General features: G+C 44.7%; 1 protein-coding gene across 1 annotated transcript in view; it reads left to right on the plus strand.

The window, feature by feature from the left end:
• LOC142761070 (enoyl-[acyl-carrier-protein] reductase, mitochondrial-like) overlaps positions 1–25,741 on the plus strand; it is an 87,267-nt gene that overhangs the window by 43,384 nt on the left and 18,142 nt on the right. Inside the window, exons 4-5 of the mRNA XM_075864260.1 lie at positions 21,336–21,479; positions 22,374–22,476. Of these exons, the coding sequence (XP_075720375.1) occupies positions 21,336–21,479; positions 22,374–22,476 (247 nt within the window). The remainder of the gene's footprint in view (positions 1–21,335; positions 21,480–22,373; positions 22,477–25,741) is intronic.

Raw genomic sequence — 25,741 nt, forward strand, 5'->3', positions numbered from 1 at the left:
GTGTTTGGACTACGTCGGTTTCGAGGACTACTTAGATGACGTTTTTTTTTTCTACAATAAAATGGTTAATGAGGGTTGTGTTGGGGGTGCTTTATTTCAATAAAATATTTTATCTATATCTTTGTCTTTTTCTTTACAAATTTTATTATTACCACTTTAGTAATGGCCGCTGTCTGAGTGACAACATCCATTACTAAGGCGAGGCTTAGTGTTAGCCGGTGCAGAGGCTAACACTAACCACCATTATTACCCCGGTACCCAAAACCACCAGGGGTGCCGGGAAGAGCCAGGTACGATCCAGTACCCGACCATCTGTTGTGATGGTCGGGCCCTGGGGCGGCCGCAGGCTGGTATTATGAGGCTGGGAAGGGCCAAAAACAGTGGACCTTCCCACCCTTGTAATGCTAGGCTGCTGCTGCTGTGTTGTATCTGGCTGGTTATAAAAGTGGGGGGGACCCCACGTCATTTTTTTAAATTATTTATTTATTTACATATTTTTTTTAAAAAAGACATGGGGTTCCACCCAATTTATCATAACCAGCCACATACAACACAGTGTTATTAGCCTGGGAATGGACAAAACCAGTGGCCCTTCCCACCCATGTAATGCCAGACTGCTGCGGCCTTGTATATGGCTGGTTATAAAAAATGTGGGGGACCCGTCTATTGCTAAATTTGTTAAATTCCAAAAAAAAAACGACGTGGGGGTCCCCCCCATTTTTATAGCCAGCCCGATACAACACAGCAGCAGCAGCCTAGCATTACAAGGGTGGGAAGGTCCACTGATTTTGGCCCTTCCCAGCCTCATAATACCAGCCTACGGCCGCCCCAGTACCCGACCATCACAACAGATGGTCGGGTACTGGATCGTACCAAGCTCTTCCCGGCACCCCTGGTGGTGGTGGGTACCGGGGTAATAATGGGTGGTTAGTGCTAGCCTCTGCACCGGCTAACACTAAGTACCGCCTTAATAATGGACGCTGTCAATCAGCCAACTGCCATTATCTAGGCACTAATAAAGTTTGAAAAAAAACCACAAAGACAATTCTTTTTTATTGAAATAAGAAATCCCCAACAAAACCCTCGTTAACCATTTTATTAAAATTTGAAAAAAACGCAGATCTACGCAGTAGTCCAACGAATCGAAAGACGTAGTCCAATCGGTACATCAAAATCTGCAACAACATAAAAAAACAGTTATCAATGTGAACAATACCAATACTTCTACTCACCTATACACATATATACACGCACACACAAACAAACAACCATACACAGACACACACATATATACACAAACACAACAAGATATACACACACACATAAACAGACAAACACACACATATACACGAACTCACACATATACAAACAAAAACACACATATCCAAACACACACACACACACAGTTATACACACATACCCAAACACACATATACACAAACACATATACACAAACACACCCATATATACACACAAACACACACTCACAAAAACACACACAAACATCTACACACAAACATATACACAAATACACCCATATATACACAAACATATACACAAAACACATATACACAAACACACCCATATATACACACACACATATAAAAACAAAAACAGACAAAGTCACATACCCAAACACACATATATACACAAACACACACATACATACACAAACACGGTTTCTTTTAAATGCTGCTGGGGAACCCGCTCGATCCACTATATAAGGCTGCGCTACAGTGCAGCATTTAAAAGAAACAGGATCCTGACCTGTCCATAGAGTTTAAGGCAGCACAGAGTATTTCAGGAGATGAGCGTGCAGATTCAGTGCTGCTGCGAACTCTGCTCTTACCATTACGTAGCTCTCAGTCTGTTACCTCTCATCCACTCCTGTCCTCCAGAACACCTTCACATGATTGGCAAGTCACCACGTAATGGTAAGAGCAGAGTTCACAGCAGCACAGAGTATTTCAGGAGATGAGCGTGCGGATCTTGTGCGGGGTGGTGACTTGCCAATCATGTGAAGGTGTTATTGAGGACAGGAGTGGAGGAGAGGTAACAGACTGAGCTACGTAATGGTAAGAGCAGAGTTCACAGCAGCACTGAATCTGCACGCTCCTCTCCTGAAATACTCTGTGCTGCTGTGAACTCTGTTCTTACCATTACGTAGCTCAGTCTGTTACATCTCCTCCACTCCTGTCCTCTATAACACGTTCACATGATTGGCAAGTCACCACCACGCACAAGATCCGCACGCTCATCTCCTGAAATACTCTGTGCTGCTGTGAACTCTGCTCTTACCATTACGTGGTGACTTGCCAATCATGTGAAGGTGTTCTTGAGGACAGGAGTGGAGGAGAGATAACAGACTGAGAGCTACGTAATGGTAAGAGCAGAGTTCACAACAGCACTGAATCTGCACGCTCATCTCCTGAAATACTCTGTGCTGCCTTAAACTCTGTGGACAGGTCAGGATCCTGTTTCTTTTAAATGCTGCACTGTAGCGTAGCCTTATATAGTGGATCGAGCGGGTTCCCTAGCAGCATTTAAAAGAAACAGGATCCTGACCTGTCCACAGAGTTTAAGGCAGCACAGATTATTTCAGGAGATGAGCACGGGCAGCCGTTCGTTTTTCCGAGCCGTGCTCCCATCATGCACACGACCGTAAAAACACCCGTTATTACGCAATAACGGGCTCATAGACTTCTGTTACCCACGGGTACCTTTCCGTATTCTCACGGGAAGGTGCCCGTGCCGTTAAAAAAATAGAACATGTTCTATTTTTCTATTTTACGGGCCGTGCTGCTATAATTATAATGACAGCACGGTTCGCAAAAGCGGCCGGCTGCCCGTGGCCGGCCGGCCGTGCTCGTAGTTACGAGTCGTAATTACAAGCACGGCCCGTAAAATAAAAAAATAGAACATGTTCTATCTTTTTAACGGCACGGGCACCTTCCCGTGAGAAAACGGGAAGGTACCCGTGGCTAACAGAAGTCTATGGGCCCGCTATTTCGGGTCGTAATTACGACCCGTGATAACGGGTGTTTTTATGGTCGTGTGCATGAGGCCCCGTAATGACGGGTGGCTACATGTGTGCACCCGTCATTACGGCAGCGTTGCTAGGCGACGTCAGTAAGGGTATGTGCACACACACTAATTACGTCCGTAATTGACGGACGTATTTCGGCCGCAAGTACCGGACCGAACACCCTGCAGGGAGCCGGGCTCCTAGCATCATATTTATGTACGATGCTAGGAGTCCCTGCCTCTCCGTGGAACTACTGTCCCGTACTGAAAACATGATTACAGTACGGGACAGTTGTCCTGCAGAGAGGCAGGGACTCCTAGCATCGTACATAACTATGATGCTAGGAGCCCGGCTCCCTGCACTGTGTTCGGTCCGGTACTTGCGGCCGAAATACGTCCGTCATTTACGGACGTAATTAGTGTGTGTGCACATACCCTAAATAGTCACTGTCCAGGGTGTTGAAAGAGTTAACTGATCGGCAGTAACTGTTTCAGTACCCTGGACAGTGACTACCGATCACAGTACCTGTAAAAAAAAAGACGTTCATACTTACCGAGAACTTTCTGCTTCCTCCAGTCCGGTCTCCTGGCCGTTGCCTTGGTGACGCGTCCCTCTCGACATCCGGCCCGACATTCATTGATGACGATGCAGCCCATGTGAGCGCTGCAGCCAATCACAGGCTGCCGCGGCCTCTGCAGCCAATCACAGGCTGCAGAGGCCTCTGCAGCCAATCACAGGCTGCCGCGTCAGAAAAGGTCGGACTGGAGGAAGAAGAGGGACTCGTCAACAAGACAACGACCGGGTACGTATGAAATGCTTTTTATTTTATTTTTAATCAGCAGCCTCTTTTCTCTATCAGTGATTGATAGAGATAAGTGGCTGCCGATTTGTATAATGTTTTTGACCGGGTTCGGTCAAAACGGGTTCGGCCGAACCCGGTGAAGTTCGGATTCGCTGCGAACCGAACTTTACCGGAAGTTCGGACCGAAACCGGGTTCGGTTGTCCCGGTTCGCTCATCTCTAGTTATGAGTGTCCGAATCAAAGTCCTGATTTGAATCAGATTGAGATGCTGTGTCAGTACCTGAAAAGTGCAGTTCATGCTCGAAAATCTTCCAAAGTAGCCGAATTAAAACAAGTCTGTGAAGAGTGGCCCAAAATTCCTTCAAATCGATGTAAAAAACTCATCGCAAGTTATCGCAAACGTTTGATTGAAGTTGATACTACTAAGTGGGGCACAAACAGTTATTCAATTTAGGGGAGCACATTAATTTTTCACATGGGTGACATAGGTTTTGAATAAATCTTTATCCTGAATAAATGGTATGATCATATAAAAGCAGCATTTTGTGTTTACTTGTGTTGTCTTTACATTATATTAAAATTAGTTGGGTGATCTAAAATACAGCATAACAAGCATTACTGATGCCAAAAGCTCTATATATCTAAAGAAATACTGTAGCTGTTGTATTTAAATGTTCAGAAATTTTCTAAGATACAATTTTTAATTTGGGATCTCATAAAACATACAGAATATTCCTTTAACACCTCTAAAACCGGAAATACTTCTAAGCTTCTTGATACTTAAGGCTTCATTCCCATCTGCGTCAGGGTTCTGTTCTGACGTTCCGTCAGAGCTTCCCATCAGAACAGAGCCCTGACTGAAGGAAGAGAAAAGCGGAAACCATAGGTGGCGATGCAAACGGGATCCTATGGTTTCCGTTCGTCTCAATCAGGGCTCCGTTCTGACGGGAAGCTCAGACGGAATGTCAGAATGGAAGACTGACGCTGATATGAACGTAGCCTTAGGCCTCATGCACATGATACACCTGTGATAAGGAGGCTGTACAGTAGTACACATAGTTCTTGTATCTCTATACTATGGAGTCATAGGCACTCCATGTACAGTCATATTGCAGGGTTATTCTCCTCTAGAAAAAAAGCAGCTATGAGAGAATTACTCTGTAATACGGCATCTGATGGAGCATTCCATGATTTGTTTTCTGTTGTATTTTTACGTAATCCGACAGAAGAAAACTAAAAGTATCCCGTAAAAAAACGTAGAGGTTCTATGGCGCCTTAAGGCTGAGTCGGAATCTGCGCCAAAAAAGTGCAGAAATTGTCTCCCATTGATTTCAATGGGAGGCGTTTTTTCCCCGGGTGTCTATTAGCCGCTCGCGGGGAAAAAAGTGGCATGTCCTTTCTTGTCGTGGTTCTGCCTCTGACCTCCCACTGAGATCAATGGGAGGCAGAAAAGCGTTCTCATTGAGGACCGCGGGCAAAAAGCCTGCAAAATACTCCACGTGAAACAGGTCTAACATAGCCAAGAGCATGAAACAAAAAGTGAAATAACGCTTCCTCCTATATTAATCTGTCAGAAAAAAATAGTGCAGTTTAGACAAATACTTTATAAATGTGAATACTGAATTTGCAAAATGCAACTCACTAAATCACTACGAATCTCGAACCTGGCATACCAATTTTACCACCTTTACCTGCCAGAGATGTAGCAATAAAGGGTTCAGAAGTAGTAGTAGCATCCGGGTCCTGGTTCTTAATTGTGGCTCATAAGCTTCATGTTACGCCTCTGCTGCCAGCTTTTAGATCAGTAGCCTGGAGTACATTGGAGTAGGGTACCCTAAGGGTATTTTCACACGCAGTAATTTCAGGCGAATTTCGGGGCGTAAATGCCTCGAAATACGCCTGGAAAAAAACCACTACTGAAATGCCTACAAACATCTGCCCATTGAAATCAATGAGAAAAACTGCCTTTAGTTCAGACGGGGCATTTTTTTTACGTCGCTGTTTTAAAAAGCGTAAACTCCCCCCCCCCCCTGTAAAAAGACGCAACATGTCACATTTTGAGCTGTTTTTGGAGCAGTTTTTCATTGTGTATTCAATGGAAAAATAGCTCCAAAAACGGCAAAAAAAATGGGCCCAAAAAATTTTTGGACTGCAAAAATGGCTGTAAATCTGAGGCTGTTTTCCCTTGCAAATAGCAACATCCTTTTCAGCAGTTTTTTATTTTGCGTGTGAACATAACCTAGAGTAAAATGTCACATCTTGGCATTGAAATATGTCCATTTATCATGTACGAAATGAGCATACAGAGTGTATTATGCTCTGACTGGTATATGAAAAGGAAATGTTCAAATACCTGTCATACTTGCTGGAACAGTTTATGGATAGCTTTACGTTTCACTCCTCACCTTAAGCGCTCTTGCTCACAGCCATATTATAGATCCATGTTGGCGGGGTTAGATAGAGTACATAGGGAGTGGGATACAGAATAGGTTAATGGTGATTTAGTGGGGGCTGGGGTTAGTAAGCCGAGTAGGGAGGTGGCTAGGAATAAATACGGACCTAAGAATATTAAAGGTATCGGTAAGATCAAATGTATGCTGGCAGGGGCGTAACTATGAAAGACTGGGCCTCATAGCAAACTCTTGACCGGGCCCCCCCCCCCGGGTACCACAAGCTGCCCCCCTATAAATAGTGCCTTCTGTAGAATGTGCCATACAGCCCCCCCTGTAGACAGAGGTATATAGCCCCGCCTATAGACAGTGTCGCACCCCATTTGTAGATAGCGACCCACCTCCCCCTTGTAGATAGTGCCATACAGCCCCCTTGTAGATATCGCAATATAGCCCCCACTGTATATAGCGCTATACAGCTCCCACTGTAGATAGTGCAGCACAGCCCCCTGTAGATAGAGCCACAGCCCTCCCCCTTGTAAATAGTGCCATACAGTTCCCCATGTGTATAGAGCCACACAGCTCCCCCTTGTGTATAGTGCCACAAAGCTCCCCCTTGTGTATAGTGCCACACAGCCCCCCTCTTGTGTAGAATGCCTCAAGGCAATGGTGCCTCCGAGAAACTTGTATCAGCCAGGGAGATGTCACTCAAACATGGAAAGGTGGGTTTAGAGGCAGGACTATGTGACTCTTCAGGATAGCGGCACCGCCCCATGACCCTTTAATGAGTAATTAGCATATAGCGTGCGCCGTTTTAAAAGTGGATTTTAAAGATTTTGCTGCATCTGAAAAAAAGATACAAGGGAATGTTTGAAAATATTGTCAGGTCATGTATTACCGCATGGTGGCGGTCCAAGGGGTTAAAACTACAGACGAATTGAGAACAATTCCATCTGACCCGCAATTTTGTTATTATAAATATATCCTATATAATTACAGATCCAGAACCAAGCTCTGACATATATACAGTACCACAACCAAGCTCAGTACATAAATACAGCACTAGAACCAAGCTCAGTACATATATACAGCACCAGAACAAAGCTCAGTACATAAATACATCCCCAGAACCAAGCTCAGTACATATATAGTACATATATATATCATCAGAACTAAGCTCAGTACATATATACATCCCCAGAACCAAGCTCATAACATATATACAGCACCAAAACCAATCTCATGCGTATATATAGCACCAGAACAAAGCTCAGTACTTACATACAGCATCAGAATCAAGATCAGTACATATATACAACACCAGAACCAAGCTCAGTACTTACATACAGCATCAGAACCAAGATCAGTACATATATACAACATCAGAACAAATACAGCTCAATTTAGTGCAACCCCTGCCATATAGGTGTGTACGGTGTAAAACTACAGCTCCCAGCATGGCCCGAACAATGGTGAGGATATGCTGGGAGATGCTGTTTCACCCAAAAAATCATACCACCATCATCTTGCTGCAGATCATGCAGCGACTACATTACTGATTAGAGGAAGAATAGACATTTACATTAAGTGACTCACCGGTGACGTCTCAGATTCTAGTTATTTTCTTCTCACTCTGGTCCAGACATCTATGATGGATTTCTCCCGGCCACAACCCATTTCTGCAGTTTTCTGCTCAGATGTCTTCACTTCTCACTTTTCAAACATTTCTGCACCTATGAACGAAGTTAAAATTCTCAACACCTCTAAATATAATAAAGCGCCATACACTGCACCTCTAACTATAATAGCGCCATACACTGTGTCCCTGATTATAATAGTGCCATACACTGTGTCCCACAAACACACCGTGCCACCTGTAGATAGTGCCCCATAGCCCCCTGTACCCCATAGAGCCTCTGTAGATAGTGTCCTCATAGCCCCCTGTAGATAGTGATCCCCATAGAGTCTTTGTAGATAGTGCCCTACATAGAAGCCACTGTAGATAGTGTCCCACATACAACCCTCTGTAGATAGTGCTCACATATGGACTCCAGAGCTGCAAGGCAATAGTGCTAACCACTGAGCCACCATGCTGCCCTACATATAGCTTCCCCTATAGATAGTGCTCCACGTATAGCCCACCTCTGTAGATAGTGTCTCACATATAGCACCCCCTGTGTATAGTGTCCCACATGTAGCCCACCCTGTAGACAGTGCCCTACATATAGCCCCCCTGTAGCTAGTGCCCCACAGGTAACCCACCTCTGTATATAGTGTCCCACATATAGCCCACCCTATAGAAAGTGCCCTAAAAATAGCTCACCTATAGATAGTGCTCTACATATAGCCCACCCCTGTATTGTGTCTCACATATAGCTCCCCCTGTATATAGTGGCCCACATATAGATCCCCTGTAGATAGTACCCCACATCCCCACATATAGCCCCCCTGTATATAGTGGCCCACATCCCCACATATAGACCCCCTGTAGATAGTGGCCCACATCCCCACATATAGACCCCCCTGTATATAGTGGCCCACATATAGACCAACGGTATATAGTGGCCCACATATAGACCCCCTGTATATAGTGGCCCACATCCAAACGTATAGACCCCCCTAAATATAGTGCCACACATCCCCACATATAGACCCCCTGTAGATAGTGCCCCACATATAGACCCCCCTATATAGTGGCCCACATTCCCACATATAGACAACCTACCCCCTGTAGATAGAGCCCCCACTATAGATAATGCCACTCACAGTTTTATTAGGAAAAAACTAAAAACTTTACATACTCACATGATCCCGTTCCCGCGCTGTCCGATGGCAATGCAAACCTGCTCTCTTCTGAGCAGGTCTGCTGGAGCTGAACGACGCCAGGGCAGAAGGACTTGACCCGTCAATCAGCGCCTTTCAGTCATGGATGACGCCATCGCGCCGCTAGCGTAGTTGAAAGGCGTGAATTGGCGGGGCAAATCATTTTGCCCCGCCAATCAGCGTCATTGTAAGGCGCTGAATGGTCGGGCACGGAACATGCCCAGCCATTCAGCGCTAATGCATGTATTTGTACCTGCGTGCTATAGATGCAGGTACAATTACTGCAAGACGGGGTGGCTGTCGCTAGCCCCGGGGCCCCCTCCGGTGCTAGTGACGCCTACAGGCATGAGAGGGCCTGTGTCACCCGGCCCATACTTGTTAGAGACTCGGCGGCGCGGGCCCCGTAGTAACGGCGCTACTGCTGTAGCAGCCATAACGGCTGCTAGCGGCGCCACCGGGCATATGGTGGGGCGTGTTGGCTGGCGGCACGGGCCCCCTCAAGCCGCGGGCCTCATAGCAGCCGCTACGGCTGCTACCGCGGAAGTTACATCACTGTATGCTGGTGAATGCAAGAAGTCTTGCAAGTAAAATGGACGAGTTGGCGATTCTATTGATCGACATGGATTATGATGTAGTGGGCATAACAGAAACCTGTCTGGATGAGAGCCATGACTGGGTAAGAAATGTGGGGGGCTACACCGTATTCAGAAGGGATAAAAAAGGGGGAGGGGTTTGTCTGTTTGTAGAATCCAGCCTAAGACCAGTCCTGAATGAAGACATTGGGGGAGACTGTGACAGTGTGTAGTCTTTATGGGTAAATATACATGGAGTGGTTAATAACGGTAAACTACTGATTGGAGTTTGTTATAAGCCACCGAACATAGTGGAACAGGCTGAGGATGAAACGCTGCAACAAATAAAAAAAGCAGCAAATAATAATGGGGTCCTTATTATGGGGGATTTTAACTATCCTGACATTAATTAGGAAATAGGGGCCTGCCGGATGTGCTAAAAGCCAGAAATTTTTATGCACAATTGATGACAAGTATTTCAGTCAGTTGGTTAATAAACCAACCAGAGGGGATATTGTGCTGGATCTGATCTTATCTAATAGAACAGACACAGTATCAGATGTGGAGGTCCGGGAGCACTTGGGCAATAGTGACCACAATATGGGAAGTTTTAATATCATTTTCAATAAAACAGTCCGAAAGGGAGCAACAAAAACCTAGAATTTTAGGAAAGCAATATTCAATCGACTGAGGGAAGCGCTTCGTCTTGTTGACTGGGATCATGCAGTGGTAAATACGAATACTGAAGATAAATAGGACGTTTTTAAAGATATATTACATGAATCGTGTAGTAAGTTTATACCCACTGGTAACAAAATGTCTAGGAATAAAAAGAGACCATTATGGCTGAATAGGGAGTTACTGAATATAGTAAGACAAAGGCTCCATGCACACAAACGTGCTTTTGCGTCTGCAATTCCCCCGAAAATCCACGGGAGAATTGCGGCCCCATTCATTCCTATGGGGCCATGCACACGGCTGTGGTTTCCACAGTCCATGCATGGCCCAGGAGCCCAGGCTCATAGGAAATAATGGACGCGGCCATGTGCAAAGCCCGTGATTTGTGGGTGGCTTGCGGGTGACACTCCGCCCCCGGCCGACACGAAAATCACGGCTGTGCACATGGCTACGGTCGTGTGAATGAGGCCAAAAACAAAAAGGATTCAAAACATTGAAGACTGAGGGCTGAGCAAAAAAAAACAGATTTACAAAGATCTCAAAAATGTAAAAATGAAATCACGTTAGCAAAGTTATCTACAGAAAAACAAAGCAATAACAACATTAAAATAAATCCCAAAATTTTTATAAATATATTAATGCCAAAAAGAACAAATCTCATAATATTGGCCCTTTTAAAGATGAGCATGGGAATATAATTGTAGAGGACAAAGAGAGGGCTGAGGTATTAAACACGTACTTTTCCTCTGTGTTCACTGATGAGCTGCCAGTACCAGATATTCAGGGGGACAGTAATAAAGGTTCCCCACCCAATATTACCTGCTTAACACAGGAGGAAGTACAGCTGCGTCTGAGCAAATTAAATATTGATAAATATCCTGGCCCAGACGGCATTCATCCACGGGTATTAAGAGAATTATGCTCAGTATTGGAAAGACCATTGTATCTCATCTTCTTAGACTCTCTTGTAACAGGATCAGGGACACAGGATTTGGGGACAGCTGATGTTGTACCAATATTTAAGAAGGGTAAAAAGGTGGAACTGAGTAACTACCATCCAGTAAGTTTGACATCTGTGGTATGTAAAATATTTGATTGTATTTTAAGAGATGAACAACAAAAGTACATAGCAGAGAAAAGTCTAATTACTGATTACCAGCATGGATTCATAAAAAATAGATCATGCCTTACCAACATGCTCGGTTTCTATGAGGAGATAAATACAAAAGCTTGGAAAAAAGACGTCTTAGAGGTTATGTTAATGTATAAGTATATGTGTGCTCCATACAGAGAACTAGCACATGATCTGTTCCTTCCATGGACTCTACAAAGGACCAGGGGACACCCATTGCGTGTGGAAAAAGACGTTTGAGACATCAATATAGAAAAGGGTTCTTTACAGTTAGAGTGGTCAAGCTATGGAATGCCTTCCCCAAGAGGTACCGATGGCAGATACTATGTCAGCATCTAAAAAAAGGCTAGATGATTATTCACTGACAAATGGCATTGAGGGTTATAATTAATCAAGCAATGAATGACGGGTAATTTATTGAGAAAGGTTGAACCTGATGGATGTAATGTCCGTGGCTGCGGGCTGTCAGCTCCGTTCCCCTCCTGACAGCCGCAGCCACGAGTCGACAAGCGCTGGCCCCAGCCTCATCCTCAGGAGACGCCAGCGCTCGCGTCAACTCACCTCAGCCGGATCCCATAGGGTGCACGAGCTCTTAAAGGGGCAGCGCGCGCACCGGACATTGTGGACGAACTTTGACCCGTAAGTACCCTGGACTATAAGATGGGCCCAGCCCCCTAGTTCGATGCCTGAGAGTTGTTGTTGTTCACTATAATTTGTCTATGTCATAGCCTCCTAGTGTGTTCCAGTTCCTGTATGTGTTCCAGTTCCTGTTCCTTGCATTTCCATACCACCCTGTCTAGCACTGTGTGTGCCAAAGTCGTGTCGTGCTGTTCCACGTCTGACCTGCTTGACCTCGCCTGACGTCCGCCTGCTACCCAGTTCCAGCCTAGCCTGCCCTGCTGCTGTCTGAGCTGCCACAGGTACCTATAGAATTATAGACTCTCACCTGCTCCCTGTTGGCCAGCTGCCTTACCGCTAAGGTGGTACGACCCAGTGGGTCCACAGACCCTTCGTGACAGTACGCTCAGGCCATGGACCCCGCTGGTCGATTCAAGACCATGACGATGTCACAGGAGATGCGAGCGGATATGCTGGATCTACGGTCTTGACAGGACCAACTCCTCCAGGCGTTGAACATCCTTGCGCATCGGCAGGAGGCACAAGCTGCTGTTCCTCCTACTACACCTCTTGGCAGTGTTGACCCGCGTGTTTCTTTGCCACTTCCTGACCGCTATAATGGAGAAGCCAGTACCGGTCGTGGATTTTTGAACCAGTGCCTGATCCACTTCAGCCTGTATAGTAAGACATTTTCATCCGATGGCACAAGGGTCGCTTTCATCATTTTTCTCCTGACCGATAAGGCCCTTGATTGGGCGAACCCTATCTGGGAGAAACAAGTTCCAGAGAACCGTGACTTCAAAGCCTTCTTCCGGACGTTTCGCATGGTGTTTGAGGAGCCTGATCGAGTCTCTTCTGCAGCAACATCTTTGATTAACCTATGCCATCCACTTCCGCACCCTGGCGGGAGAATTGTTATGAAACAATGAGGCTCTGATGGCTGCAATCTGGCATGGACTGGCTTCCAGAATTAAGGACGAACTTCCCATCCGAGATCTGCCGTCTACCCTGGACGACCTCATCCTACTGGCCGCCCGGATTAATATACGGATCTGGGAACACCTCCAAGAGGTTCAACGGGAGGGAGCCCACTCCAGTTTGGTTTCTACTTTGCAGCAATCTCTGCTGTTCTCAGATGTCGATGCTCCTAAAGAGTCTGTGATAATGGACCAGCATAAGTTATCTATCTAGGAGAAGCAACGCAGACGCACATCTGGATGCTGTCTTTATTGCGGTCTTGATGGATATCTTGTGCGCCTGTGTCCCCAAAGATCCAAAAACCTAGGGTTGCTAGGAGTGACAACCTTGGGTAAAGGTGGTCTTCCATCTAAATTGTCCATACCTGTGACCATTGTGTCTGGCGAGAGAACGCATCAGGTCTCTACATATCTGGACTCTAGATCCACTGCTAATTTCATCCGCAGAGATCTGGTAGGCCTTCTGCAATTGCCCACTACCCCCCTGGAGAGCCTGTTGACAGTTGCCTCAGTGAATGGACTACCTCTTCCAGACCCAGTTATAGCTGTGACCAAGCCGCTGAGGCTCCAGATGGGAGCCCTTCACTCCGAACTTTTGTCTTTCTATGTCCTGTCCAAAGCTGTCAACCCTGTGCTGCTGGGTCTGCCTTGGCTCCAACTGCATGCCCCAGTCCTGGACTGGAATTCTGGAGAGGTTCTCCAATGGGGCCCTGAGTGTCAAGGTCGTTCCCTGGTGCAGATTCGTTCGGCTCAGCTTCCGCTACCTCGGTCATTGGCTGGATTGCCGAGTCATTATGCTGCATTTTCGGACGTCTTCAGCAAGAGGGAGGCGGAGACATTGCCTCCACATCGGGCGTATGACTGCCCTATTGAACTGATTCCTGGTGCATCCCTTCCCAGTGGTAGGGTATATCCTCTCTCCTTGCCAGAGACTATGTCCATGTCCGCCTATGTGAAAGAGAACTTGGAGAGGGGCTTCGTATGGAAGTCTTCCTTCCCGGCAGGAGCCGTATTCTTCTTTGTCAAAAAGAAAGATGGCTCTCTTCGTCCTTGCATTGACTACAGAGGTCTCAACCAGATCACGGTAAAGAATAAATTTCCATTGCCACTGATCTCGGAACTGTTTGATCGTATACGTGGTGCCAGGATTTTTTCTAAACTAGACCTGCGTGGGGCTTACAACCTAGTCCAGATTCGTCAGGGTGATGAATGGAAGACTGCATTTAACACCCGTGATGGACACTATGAATATCTAGTAATGCCCTTCGGCCTGTGTAATGCTTCCATGGTCTTTCAGGAGTTTGTGAATAACATTTTCTGTGACCTCCTCTATGTTTGTGTTGTAGTCTACCTCGATGACATCTTGATTTTTTCTACAGATCCTATAATGCACCAGAGACATGTCCGTCAAGTTCTGCTACGATTAAGGGAGAATCGTCTGTACGCCAAGCTGGAGAAGTGCGTGTTTGACAGAGATGCGCTACCCTTCCTGGGCTGCATTGTCTCGAATCGAGGTCTCGAGATGGATCCTGAGAAGGTAAAGTCTTGTCCGGAATGGCAATGTCCTCAAGGCTTGAGGGCCATACAGCGCTTTCTGGGATTCGCAACGGCCGGGCGGGCAGTAAAACATAACAGAAATATTACACTAATCGGCATCCACTTGTCTCTATCAATCACTGATAGAGAAAAGAGGCTGCTGATTAAAAATAAAATAAAAATCAGTTCATACTTACCCGGTCGTTGTCTTGGTGACGAGTCCCTCTTCTTCCTCCAGTCCGACTTTCCAGAATGATGCGGCAGCCTGTGATTGGCTGCAGAGGCCGCTGCAGTCTGTGATTGGCTGCAGAGGCGGTCACGTGAGATGAAGCATCATCCCTGGAGGCCGGCCTTCTGACGTCATCCTGACGTGCGTGACCGCCACTACAGCCTGTGATTGGCTGCAGCGGCGACATGGATGAAACGTCAACGCTGGAGGCCGGACAGGAGGAAAGTAAGTATAAACAATGTTATTTATTTATTTGTTATTTTATTTTTTTATTTTATTACATTAAAATTTTATTTTCCGAGCGCCAAGCACGGTACTGTCCAGGGTGCTGAAAGAGCAGCCCATTAACTCTTTCAGCACCCTGGACAGTACCATGCCCGGCGCACGGAAACGGAAACACGGAGTGCACACGAGATTGTACACGGCCGGCAAAACGTACACACGGATCCGTCAAAAACGGCCGTGTAAACCGTGTCGGAAGTGTGCACGAGGCCTTACCTTACTAAGAAGGGTATGAATGCCAAGGTGTGGACTAACGAGGCAGAGTCCGTATTCAACAGCCTGAAGAGTGCCTTTACGACAGCCTCTATCCTCCATCATCCGGATATCTTTCTGCAGTTCTCAATGGAGGTAGACGCATCCTCTGTCGGTGCTGGTGCACTCTTGTTCCAGAGAGGTCCGAAGGGCAAGTCAAGGGTATGTGGATATTTCTCCAAGCTCTTCTCTTCCGCAGAATGCAACTACTCGATTGGGGATCGGGAGTTACTAGCCATCAAATTGGCTCTGGAAGAGTGGAGACATCTATTAGAGGGCGCAGCTCATCCGATCCTAATTTTTACAGACCACAAGAATCTGACCTACCTCCAGACGGCCCAACGGCTGAACCCTCGTCAGGCCAGGTGGTCACTATTCTTTACTAGGTTTCAGTTCGAGCTCCATTATCGCCCGGCCGACAAGAATGTGAGGGCCGATGCCTTGTCCAGGTCTTTTGAGACGGAAGACACCTTGGAGAGTCCACAGAATATTATCGATCCGTCTTGCATTATCTCGGTCAATCCCCTGCAAGTTGGGGACATTGCTCCAGGGAGGACGTTTGTGCGCCTGGCTGATCGTGGAAGAATATTCCGCTGGGGACACTCCTCTAGACTGGCAGGTCACGCAGGGGCCCGTAAGATCCGGGATCTGATTGCTCGTCATTTCTGGTGGCCCACGCTACTCAAGGAGATTATGGACTTTGTTTCTGCCTGTTCTGCATGTGCAGCCAATAAGGCCGCTCACTCCAGACCTGCTGGTCTGCTCCAGCCATTGCCTGTGCCCAATGCTCCCTGGCAGCATATAGCTATGGACTTTGTTATGGACCTGCCTCTCTCTGCTGGATGCAGTGCTGTCTGGGTGGTGGTGAATCGATTTTCGAAGATGGCCCACTTCGTTCCTCTGACCGGTCTTCCTTCTGCTCCTCAATCGGCCAGGCTATTCATCCAACACATCTTTCGCCTGCACGGCTTGCCGCAGCATATTGTGTCTGATCGGGGGGTTCAGTTTACCTCGAAGTTCTGGAGAGCCCTCTGCGGAATCCTCAGTGTGAAATTGGACTTTTCATCAGCCTACCATCCTCAGAACAATGGTCAGGTCGAGAGGATTAATTAGATTTTGGAGAACTACATACGCCACTTCATTTCCAAGCAACATGATGACTGGGTGCAGTTGCTCCCATGGGCAGAGTTCTCATACAATAATCATACCAGCAAGTCCACAAGGAATACACCGTTCTTCATTGTCTACGGCCAGCACCCACGAATCCCTCTCCCGGTACCCGACACTTCCGAAGTGCCAGCGGCTGACTCCACGTTTAGAGACTTTCTGCAGATCTGGCAGCAGACTCGATCCTCCATCCTAATGGCAGTCAACCGCATGAAACGGAAGGCTGACACAAGGAGAAGAGAACCTCCTCAGTTTCCTCCTGGCACTGGGTCCTGTGTTCCAGGAACATCCGACTAAGGGTGCCATCATGCAAGTTTGCTCCCAGGTTCCTCGGACCCTTTGAGATCCTACAGCGGATCAACCCAGTTGCCTATAAGCTTCGGCTGCCTCCTACCCTCAAGATCCCCAACTCCTTCCACGTATCCCTCCTGAAGCCGGTGGTCCTGAACCGCTACACCAAGACTCCTAGCCCTGTGGTTGCATCCAGCAGCCCTTCAGACACCTTTGAGGTTCAAGAGATCCTGGACACCAAAAAAGTGAGAGGAAAGACCTTTTATTTGATGGTTTGGAGGGGGTTTGGTCTTGAAGAAAGGTCTTGGGAGCCAGAGGAGAACCTCAATGCTCCTACCCTTCTGAAGAAGTTTCTCTCTTGCTCTGGTCCCAAGAAGAGGGGGCGTAAGAGGGGGGGATACTGTAATGTCCGAGCTGCCACAGGTACCTATAGAACTATAGACTCTCACGTGCTCCCTGTTGGCCAGCTTCCTTACTGCCAAGGCGGTACGGCCCAGTGGGTCCACAGACCCTTCATGACAATGGACCTGTGTCTTTTTTTTCAACCTATGTAACTATGTTATACAGATTCCAAATACAACACCTATAGACAGCTATGGTCCCACACTATACCTCTATATTTTATTGTTTCTAGAGGAAAATATCATGCTACACATAATACAGCAACTCATGAAGTGCATTCAGCTCCATAACGTGAAACTGTAGGGACTCTGTGAGCCACTGTACAGGACCTGTGGATACGATTTTGCTGTGTGTATATGGCTTAACTGTGATGCTAAGTGTCCTATCTCTCAATACAGTAATTCCCAACCAGGTTTCCATGGAATTCTGGGGTTCCTCTGAACCTGCTACAGGATTCCCCAGCAGACACCAGCAGACACGGTCACTTTTGCAGCATAAATGAAAAACGAATTACAGTCTTCCCTAAGATGCTTAGCATCGGGGCAAGCGGAGCAGGCAACAAATCTCAGCCAGTATACAAAGTTTTAAAATCCTACACCATGCTTGATCGGAGGTAAAAAAAATAAAAAAATAATTAGGGGTTCCTTTAAATGGAAAAAAATTTCAGTCGTTTCTTCATAGTAAGAGTGTAACGTGGGGTTTTCGAGTAATCCCCCTTTAAAAGAAATACAGTCGCTCAACTCTGCTCATTCTGGGCTTAGGAGTCCAATTGTCGAATTGTCGGTCTCACTCAATGTTTAAGAGTCTTTCTTGTATGAGCATGAATACAAAGATAGGACTTTTAGGCCCAGCATAAGCAGAGGTTTGAATTAATAAATTACAAGTTAATCTGAATCGTTTTCCACAAAACTATATATCAATCTGCACAGTTCCTCCTGCTCTATAACATGCTACCTGCTGTCCAGTCCGCTACTATTTTCCTCTTCATCTATTGTCTCTATTTAATTTAATTATTTTCTCTTTTATTTTTTCTCTTTCTTCTTTTTTGTTTTTTTCATTTATTATTTTTATTCTTTAATCTTTAATTCTAACTTTCTTTTCCGCCTTTTTTTCTTAACTGGTGATATCCAACCAGGGAGGATCCAAAATTATGTGTTTTATATTTTATAATCTAAGTTGAATACCATTGTATGCACTGACCTGCTAGTGCTGCTATGCACGCTATGAGAAAGTCAAGTAGTGAGGAAACGCGTCGGCGTGCCGTCTATACTCGGACGTCACACGCCAGAAACTCATGGGATCAGCTGATGGACACAAATGCTGTTTATGTTCACTGGATCTGCCTGTATTCTTGGCCTTAACTTGGCAACCATTACCTATAGCTGTAGAGACATTTTTGGAAGCGTTGGTGGACACATATGCGCCTCGTACGCTCATTGCATTTGGCCTTATCTTTGGCCTTTTACTTTCTATTATTTCAACTTCTGTGATGGTAGCATCATTAAGACCTATCCGAACCGACTTACTGGCTGGACTTATTGGATCATTACCCACAACCTATGCCAAGCCTGCCGTTGATAAGGCATCATCATGGTGATAAGTAAATGGTCTGATTGACTTATGTTGTTGTCGGAATATTTTGTCCTCTTTAATATGCAGTTGAACTTCGAATTGGTTTTATGTCCAACCACTGGGAAAATACCCATTTTAGCTATATAACGAATATAGCTATATAACAAATTCCATGTAGATTTGCCTTCTTATATTCTAAACAGCTTGTGTTCCTTGAGTATTACGGCATGACAATGTTAGTATATTTTCATTCCTTATGGTATTACACTATTCAGACTGATTACTCCCAGTTTCACGTTGCTGGATTTATGTATAATATTATTAAATCCCATTGATAATATGCCTTATACCTATATGTTATTACTAATATTTAGTGTTTGTACAAGACACTCTTTATGTGAAGGAAATATATTTATGTCCGTATGTATATGCAGGTGAAATTTTTTACTTGTGCTTTGTAAATAATTTCACCCGGCCGGGCTTGTTTTTGGATGCAGGATCACACACAGTGATACTTTTTCTTTTATTTATATTTGCTAATAAAATATTTTGATATTTATATACTAATGCCCAGCCGAGTGCCTCCTTTCTACCAGGGTTTTTTTTTTCTTACCCCCGCTTTTCACTCTATCTCCCCCCTTTTTTTTGTTTTTTATGATTTGTTATTCCCTGGTTGGCACCGTACGACTTGTACTGAGTTCAGGCGGTTCTAGCGGAGATCCTATAATCTTTTTTGCTCTGTGTACCATACTGCTTATGTGTATGCCCAGCTTAAACGGGCTTTCCAGAATTAAACATTAGGATGAATTATCAATGTGTGAACAATGGGGGTCCATCCCCGAAGACATCTACAACCCCTAATGAGCAGCAAGTATTGCAGTATCCGACACAGCACTGCTCTAGTCCATGCTGCCGTGCTTTGTCCTATTGCTCAGCCTAATTTACTTGCCTGGAGCTGAGCATCAGTACAAAGTGTCATGAGGGGGCCCGTGCCTCCTGGCCCAACACATAACTTTATGTGCCGGGTGGCATGGGCCCCCTCATTCCCAGTGGCATCGCTAGTAGCGCGCATCCAGGACCCTTAGGACGCAGATACAATTGAACATTATTGCAGAGCAGGGTGCTAGCTCCCTGCTCTGCTGTTTACTAGGCTGCAGGCCACGTTAGGCCTGCAGCCTATAAGGCGCTGGGACAGGATCTCTGCGCAGGAAAGTGGGATAACGTTATTAAATCATTCCAGCCTACGCAAGGCTCCCCTCAAGCTGCTGAGGAAGCTGTGGGAACAGAGCTAGGTGAGTATAAGGTTTTTTATTTGTTTGGAGGCACTGTCTAGAAGGGGGGCTCCCGTGGCTGTGTGGCACTATGTACAAGGGGGAATTGTGTGTGCCACTCTCTACAAAGGGGGTTGTGGGTGGCACTATCTACAGGGGTGTGTACCGGTGCTTTAAGTTTCGGGTCAGTTTTTTTAATAACTTATGACTATGGAATAACTATTAAGTGGTAGTAAATGTTATAATATCAGTGCTTAACTGTTTGTTACTATTTGTAACAAAAGGTTAATAAGAGTACACTTGGCGCCCTAGCTATATTTTTACATTGCACATAAAACTGGTAAATGTTCATTGTCGGAAGGGCGGGGGATACGGGCGGGGAAGGGGAGGCCCTGTCAAAAGTTTGCTATGGGGCCCAGTCTTTCATAGTTACACCCCTGATCACAGCCATATACGCATATGTTCAGCGCTATGTCATGTACTGCAGTGTAGTGGGGGTCCTGGCTGTTGAACCGCAGCAGATCACACATTAAAGGCCTAGGAATGGCCATCAATGTTAAATCCTAAAGAACCCTATTCCGTTTTCTCAAGCTGTGTAATACTAGTAATACTGTATATGCTACAGTAGCAGTTTTTTACTTCAGATATGACTTACCTTTTCACTCTTATAAGAGAAAACTACACAGTTAGGGTATGTCCACACATAGCGTAAGTAGTGCTGATTTTCCACAACGTGTTTCATTGCGGAAAGTCCGCTACAAAAACATTCATAAAATGAACGGCGGTGCGGTTTTTTAATCAGCAGCATGTCAATTTATGCAGCAGAACTGCTGGTTTTCTGTTGCGAGTTTTCCCCATTGTATTCAATGGGGAGGTAAAACCTGCAACAAATAGCAGATGTTGCAATTTTTGCGGTGGAAAAACTCAGAAAAATAAAAAGCTTATACATAGCCAGATCTCTCTGCTCCTGCATCCAGCCCGGCCTCCAGATATGACGTTTCATCCCATGTGATAGCTTCAGCCAATCACAGGTTGCAGCGGTTACATGGGATAAAACGTCATCCCAGGAGGCCGGGCAGCAGGACGTCAGAGGGACGCGTCGCCATGACTAAGGGTAAGTATGTTTTTTTACCTGCTGTTTTCTGCAGAACACATTCCGTATGTTAAACTGAAACACAATTTGGTGCGGTTTTTCAGTTGGAATTCTCTACGGGCTCCAGAGCGGATACGCTGTGTACTTTGCGCAGCGTTTCCGCCTTGTGTGAACATAGCCTTACTGTTAAGCCAAACTAAAAATGTGTTTTCTTAAACAATAGGTACATGGAGAACTGAAGCAGTTTGCAAGTCCAATGAAGTAATACCTATTAGTAGAGACATCACTCTCCTCACTGCTGCAACACTCGGTGTTAACCCTTGCACTGCCTATCGTATGCTCATGGACTTTGAGACTCTGAAGGCTGGTAAGCTCATTTTAATTTGGACTTCATACCGTTAAACCGTTTCTGATGCCTATAGAAATAGTTGTCATCATTTCACATGTACTTGAGAACGCAGATGTAAATAACTGGTAACTACATAGGTTATAAATATGCGTGTAGAACTCCCAAAGAATACACAGCTGTTGTTGTCAAACACATCTGACAGGCACTCACACTTACAGCTGTCACATTCGTATTCACCTGTCTATAGCACAGGGAGAATTTGTACACCACATATGGTAAAGTCACAAACCTCCCGCTCTGGAACAGATGACTCCTTTCATTTCATTGTCTAAGCCTTATCTAATGAGCTATTACATAAATACAATATACAAACCAAATTGGTTTAAAACAACACACATATGATACTGACGCTGCAGGGAAGATTATTTTTACAGCCATTGAACTAGTTTGGATTTCTGATACAAATTGAAGCAAATATCAAAGAGAAGCATTGATAACTAGAATATCCTAATTAATTGGATTTCCTTTAATCCAGCCTCAGTAGGACCTGTGTAAATGATCAGATATTCTGGAATATGAGACGGTCATAGAAAAGTATATAAAAGAATACAGAGCTTTCAAGAAGAGAGATAAAAAAAATAAAAATGAAATATACATGAAATACACACCTATAACGTTGTTTTTCATGAATGCATTTCCTGTTTGATTATTGCTGCTCAGTCTCCTTTTGGTCTTGTGAAATTTCAGACTACATGCGGTGCTAGATTATTAGACTTTCTGGAATATTAGATGCAGGAGAAATTTCACTGTATTATGTTATTATTGGAGTTGCTTCTTGTTGTATAATATGTTCCAATAATAACATGTGTGGCTTTAATTTTGGCTTTGAAACTGCACTCTTAACCCTTTTAGGAGACACCGTAATTCAAAATGGTGCCAACAGTGCCGTTGGACAAGCTGTTATTCAGATCTGTGCATCAATGGGGGTAAACACCATTAACGTCATAAGGGACAGGTAAGAGTTTCCTAAAGGCTATGTAAATCTTTGAAAGCGATTTTATTTTCTCTTGTGCAACTTTATAATTCGTTTTTATTAAAAATTATTTTTACTTTTTGAGATATAGCTGCTTTGCATTCTGTATACGGAGCAGCTGTATCTTACGCTGAAACTTGTACCTGTCAGGTCCGCTGGACTGAGAGGTTCAGTGTCAGTGGGTCCTTAGTGTCGCTGACACGCAGGATCCACCTGTTATCCATTAAATCCACCTGTTATCTGTCACGAACTGTTGGTATGTGGACCCACTGCGCCGTACCGCCGTTGCAGCTGGCCAATAGAGTACCAAGTCAATATATAAATAGTCCAAGCATAAGGATACCTGTAGTAGTTCAGACAGTAGCAATGGTTAGGCACAGATGGGACCTTGACAGCAGACACCAGACATGGTGTAACACAGCAGGCGGAACCGGTGGCACAACACGACTCCAACAGGTTTAAGGCACAGGAACAAATAGCACAGGATACAGGGTACAGGTAGTAGGGCACGGGAACAACGGGAACAGGATAACACTAAGGGAACATTTGCTAGACTAACATAGGAAAACACAACAACGCTCAGGCAATGAGCAAAGGGGCAGGGCCCTTCTTATAGTCCAGGGTGATTATGGGCTAGTTAATGATAATTCCCATGTGCGCATGCTGGCTCTTTAAGGCCGGGCACGAGCGTGCGTGCGCACCCTACGGGACACAGCGGAACGGAGCAGAAGTAAGTGCTGGCGTCTACTGGGAAGGAGATGCAGGCCAGCACTCACAGATCCATGGCTGTGGCCGCCGGGGGGGGTGAGTAATCCCGACGGTCCGTGACCATTTACGCTACATTATCCATAACATCTAAGTTCATAACTTAGATGTGATCGATAACAGGTGGATCCGACACGCAGGACCCACTGACACTGAACCTGTCAGTCCAGCGGACCTGACAGGTACAGTATTCAGCATAAGATACAGCAGCTCTGTGTAGAGAATACAGAGCAGCTGTATCTCAAAAATATTAAAATAATTTTTAATAAAAACGAATTATAAAGTTGCACAAAACACACTGAGCATTTTATTTAAACATAAAAATAACATCTCTTTCAAAGGTTTACATAGCCTTTAACCCTGAATACTTCAAAATAAGTCATTTTCATCTCTATATCATCACCAAAAAATCTCTTTGTCTGTTTTAAGAAATGTTCCCCAATGTCTTCAAAACCTAAATGAGCTGCCCTGTGCACATGGGAAGGCAAGACATCAATAAATAATAGGATGATTCTTTACGTATCTATAGTATGTTCATATCGACAAAGGTTAAAAAGACAAAAAAAGGAACTAAAAAAATTTATATATCTTTTTCATGTCATGTTGTCAAATACTGCCCTCTAGTGTCCAATACTGGTACTAATCACTGTGCTAAAACAATTCTTCCTCACTTTTTTCTAAGGCCTCAATACTAGAGCAGATTGACTTATTGACAGAACTATTAGAAGGTCTGTGCACATGACACATAGTTAATCTATGGTGTGTAAAACCAATATTGTGCTGGTCTTATTTTGTGTGGGTGTTACAACCGGCCAGAAATTATGTGATCAGAATACTATAGCATAAGCAAAATGTGATGGGTTATAATAACCTATTGCGCAAGCCATAAAAATGTACTATACATGTGCCTTATACTTATTTACTTAATATAAAACACTTTATACAAAAATAAAGAAATTACAACGTGTGACCTGATGTGTGCTTTATCATAAATTTGAAGGTAAATCCAGTTGTATTATAAAAAAAAAACAGCCCCCAACCCTTAATATATTGATGACCTACCCACAGGATAGATAACCAGTTCATGATCGGTGAGGGTCAGACACCCGGACCCCGCACCGATCAGCTGTTCCGGCTGCCAGAAGCTATGCAGGATCGGTGCCTGAAGCAGATGGCTTCCATCACTATATAACGACTAAGCCGGGTTACTGCAGTTCTGCTCCTGGCTGCTATTGAGTGGTCGGATCATTCTGCTTCCATCACCGACCCTGCATAGCTTCTGATCGGTGTGGGGTCCAAGTATCCTGTAGATAGGACATCAGTATTAAAAACAGCACCCAACCTGGACAACCCCTTTAATTTAGTGACTTACCACCATGCACAATAGAAACAATTCAAAGGATTGCTTGGTTTAGAAAACTCCTTTCAATTGCCCTATTACGGAATATGGATGTTATATAGGGGAGTCCCCCACTCAGGATTTCCCACTATTATCATTGTCAGAGAGTCCCTAGTAGCAGCTGTTACTATGTAAGGAGATAACTGTAGGAAGTAGCACTGTATGGTTGTTAGGGGGTGATACTGCCCTGTTTAAAGTGAACTGTCTTCCCTGTGCATCTTTCATGTTGGTTGGTACTTTCATTCTGTGTTATTTAGTGTATGCCTGCCATGTTATTAGCAGCCACTAGGTGTCACTGCAGAACCAGTGGCTTAACCCCTTCCCATCGTAAACAACTTTCAGATTTCAATTTTCTTTTTTTCCTCCCCACATTCCAAAAAACATAACTTTTTAATTTTTCCGTCGATATAGTCCTATGAGGGCTATATCGACGAGTTGCGGGACGAGTTGTAGTTTTTCGTAGCACCATTTATTGTGCCATATAACATACTAAGAAACGGCTAAAAAAATATTTGTAGGGTAGAAAATGAAAAAAACTTTTTTTTGCGCTTCGTTTTTACGGAATTCACTGTGCAATTAAAACAACATGTTAACTATATTCTGCGGGTCAATACGATTACGGCGATACCAAATATATATAGAGTTTTTTCTATATTTTACTACTTTTACAAGTAAAAAACTAAGTGTAAAAATTTTAATTTATTTTGTCGCCAAATTCTAAGTGCCTTAAGTTTTTTCTTTTTCCGTCAATTAAGTGGTATGAGAGCTTATTTTTTGTGGGATAAGCTGTAGTTTTTAATGATATAATTTTGGGGTTCATGCAACGTTTTTATCACTTTTAATTCTATTTTTTGTAGGAGATGAGTTAACCAAAAAACTGCGATTCTGGCCTTTACAATTTGTTTTCGTTTACGGTGTACACCGTGCGGGTTAACCCGTTAGTGACCGCCATTACACGCCTTTTAACAGCGGCCACTATCGGGCTTTATTCTGATGCATATGCCTTTTTACGGCACTGCATCAGGATAAAGTAAACAGAGCAGGGAGCGTCAAATCTCCCTGCTCTCAGCTGCCAGAGGCAGC

The sequence above is a fragment of the Rhinoderma darwinii genome, chromosome 4 (assembly GCF_050947455.1).
Source record: "Rhinoderma darwinii isolate aRhiDar2 chromosome 4, aRhiDar2.hap1, whole genome shotgun sequence".
Classification (NCBI taxonomy): domain Eukaryota; kingdom Metazoa; phylum Chordata; class Amphibia; order Anura; family Rhinodermatidae; genus Rhinoderma; species Rhinoderma darwinii.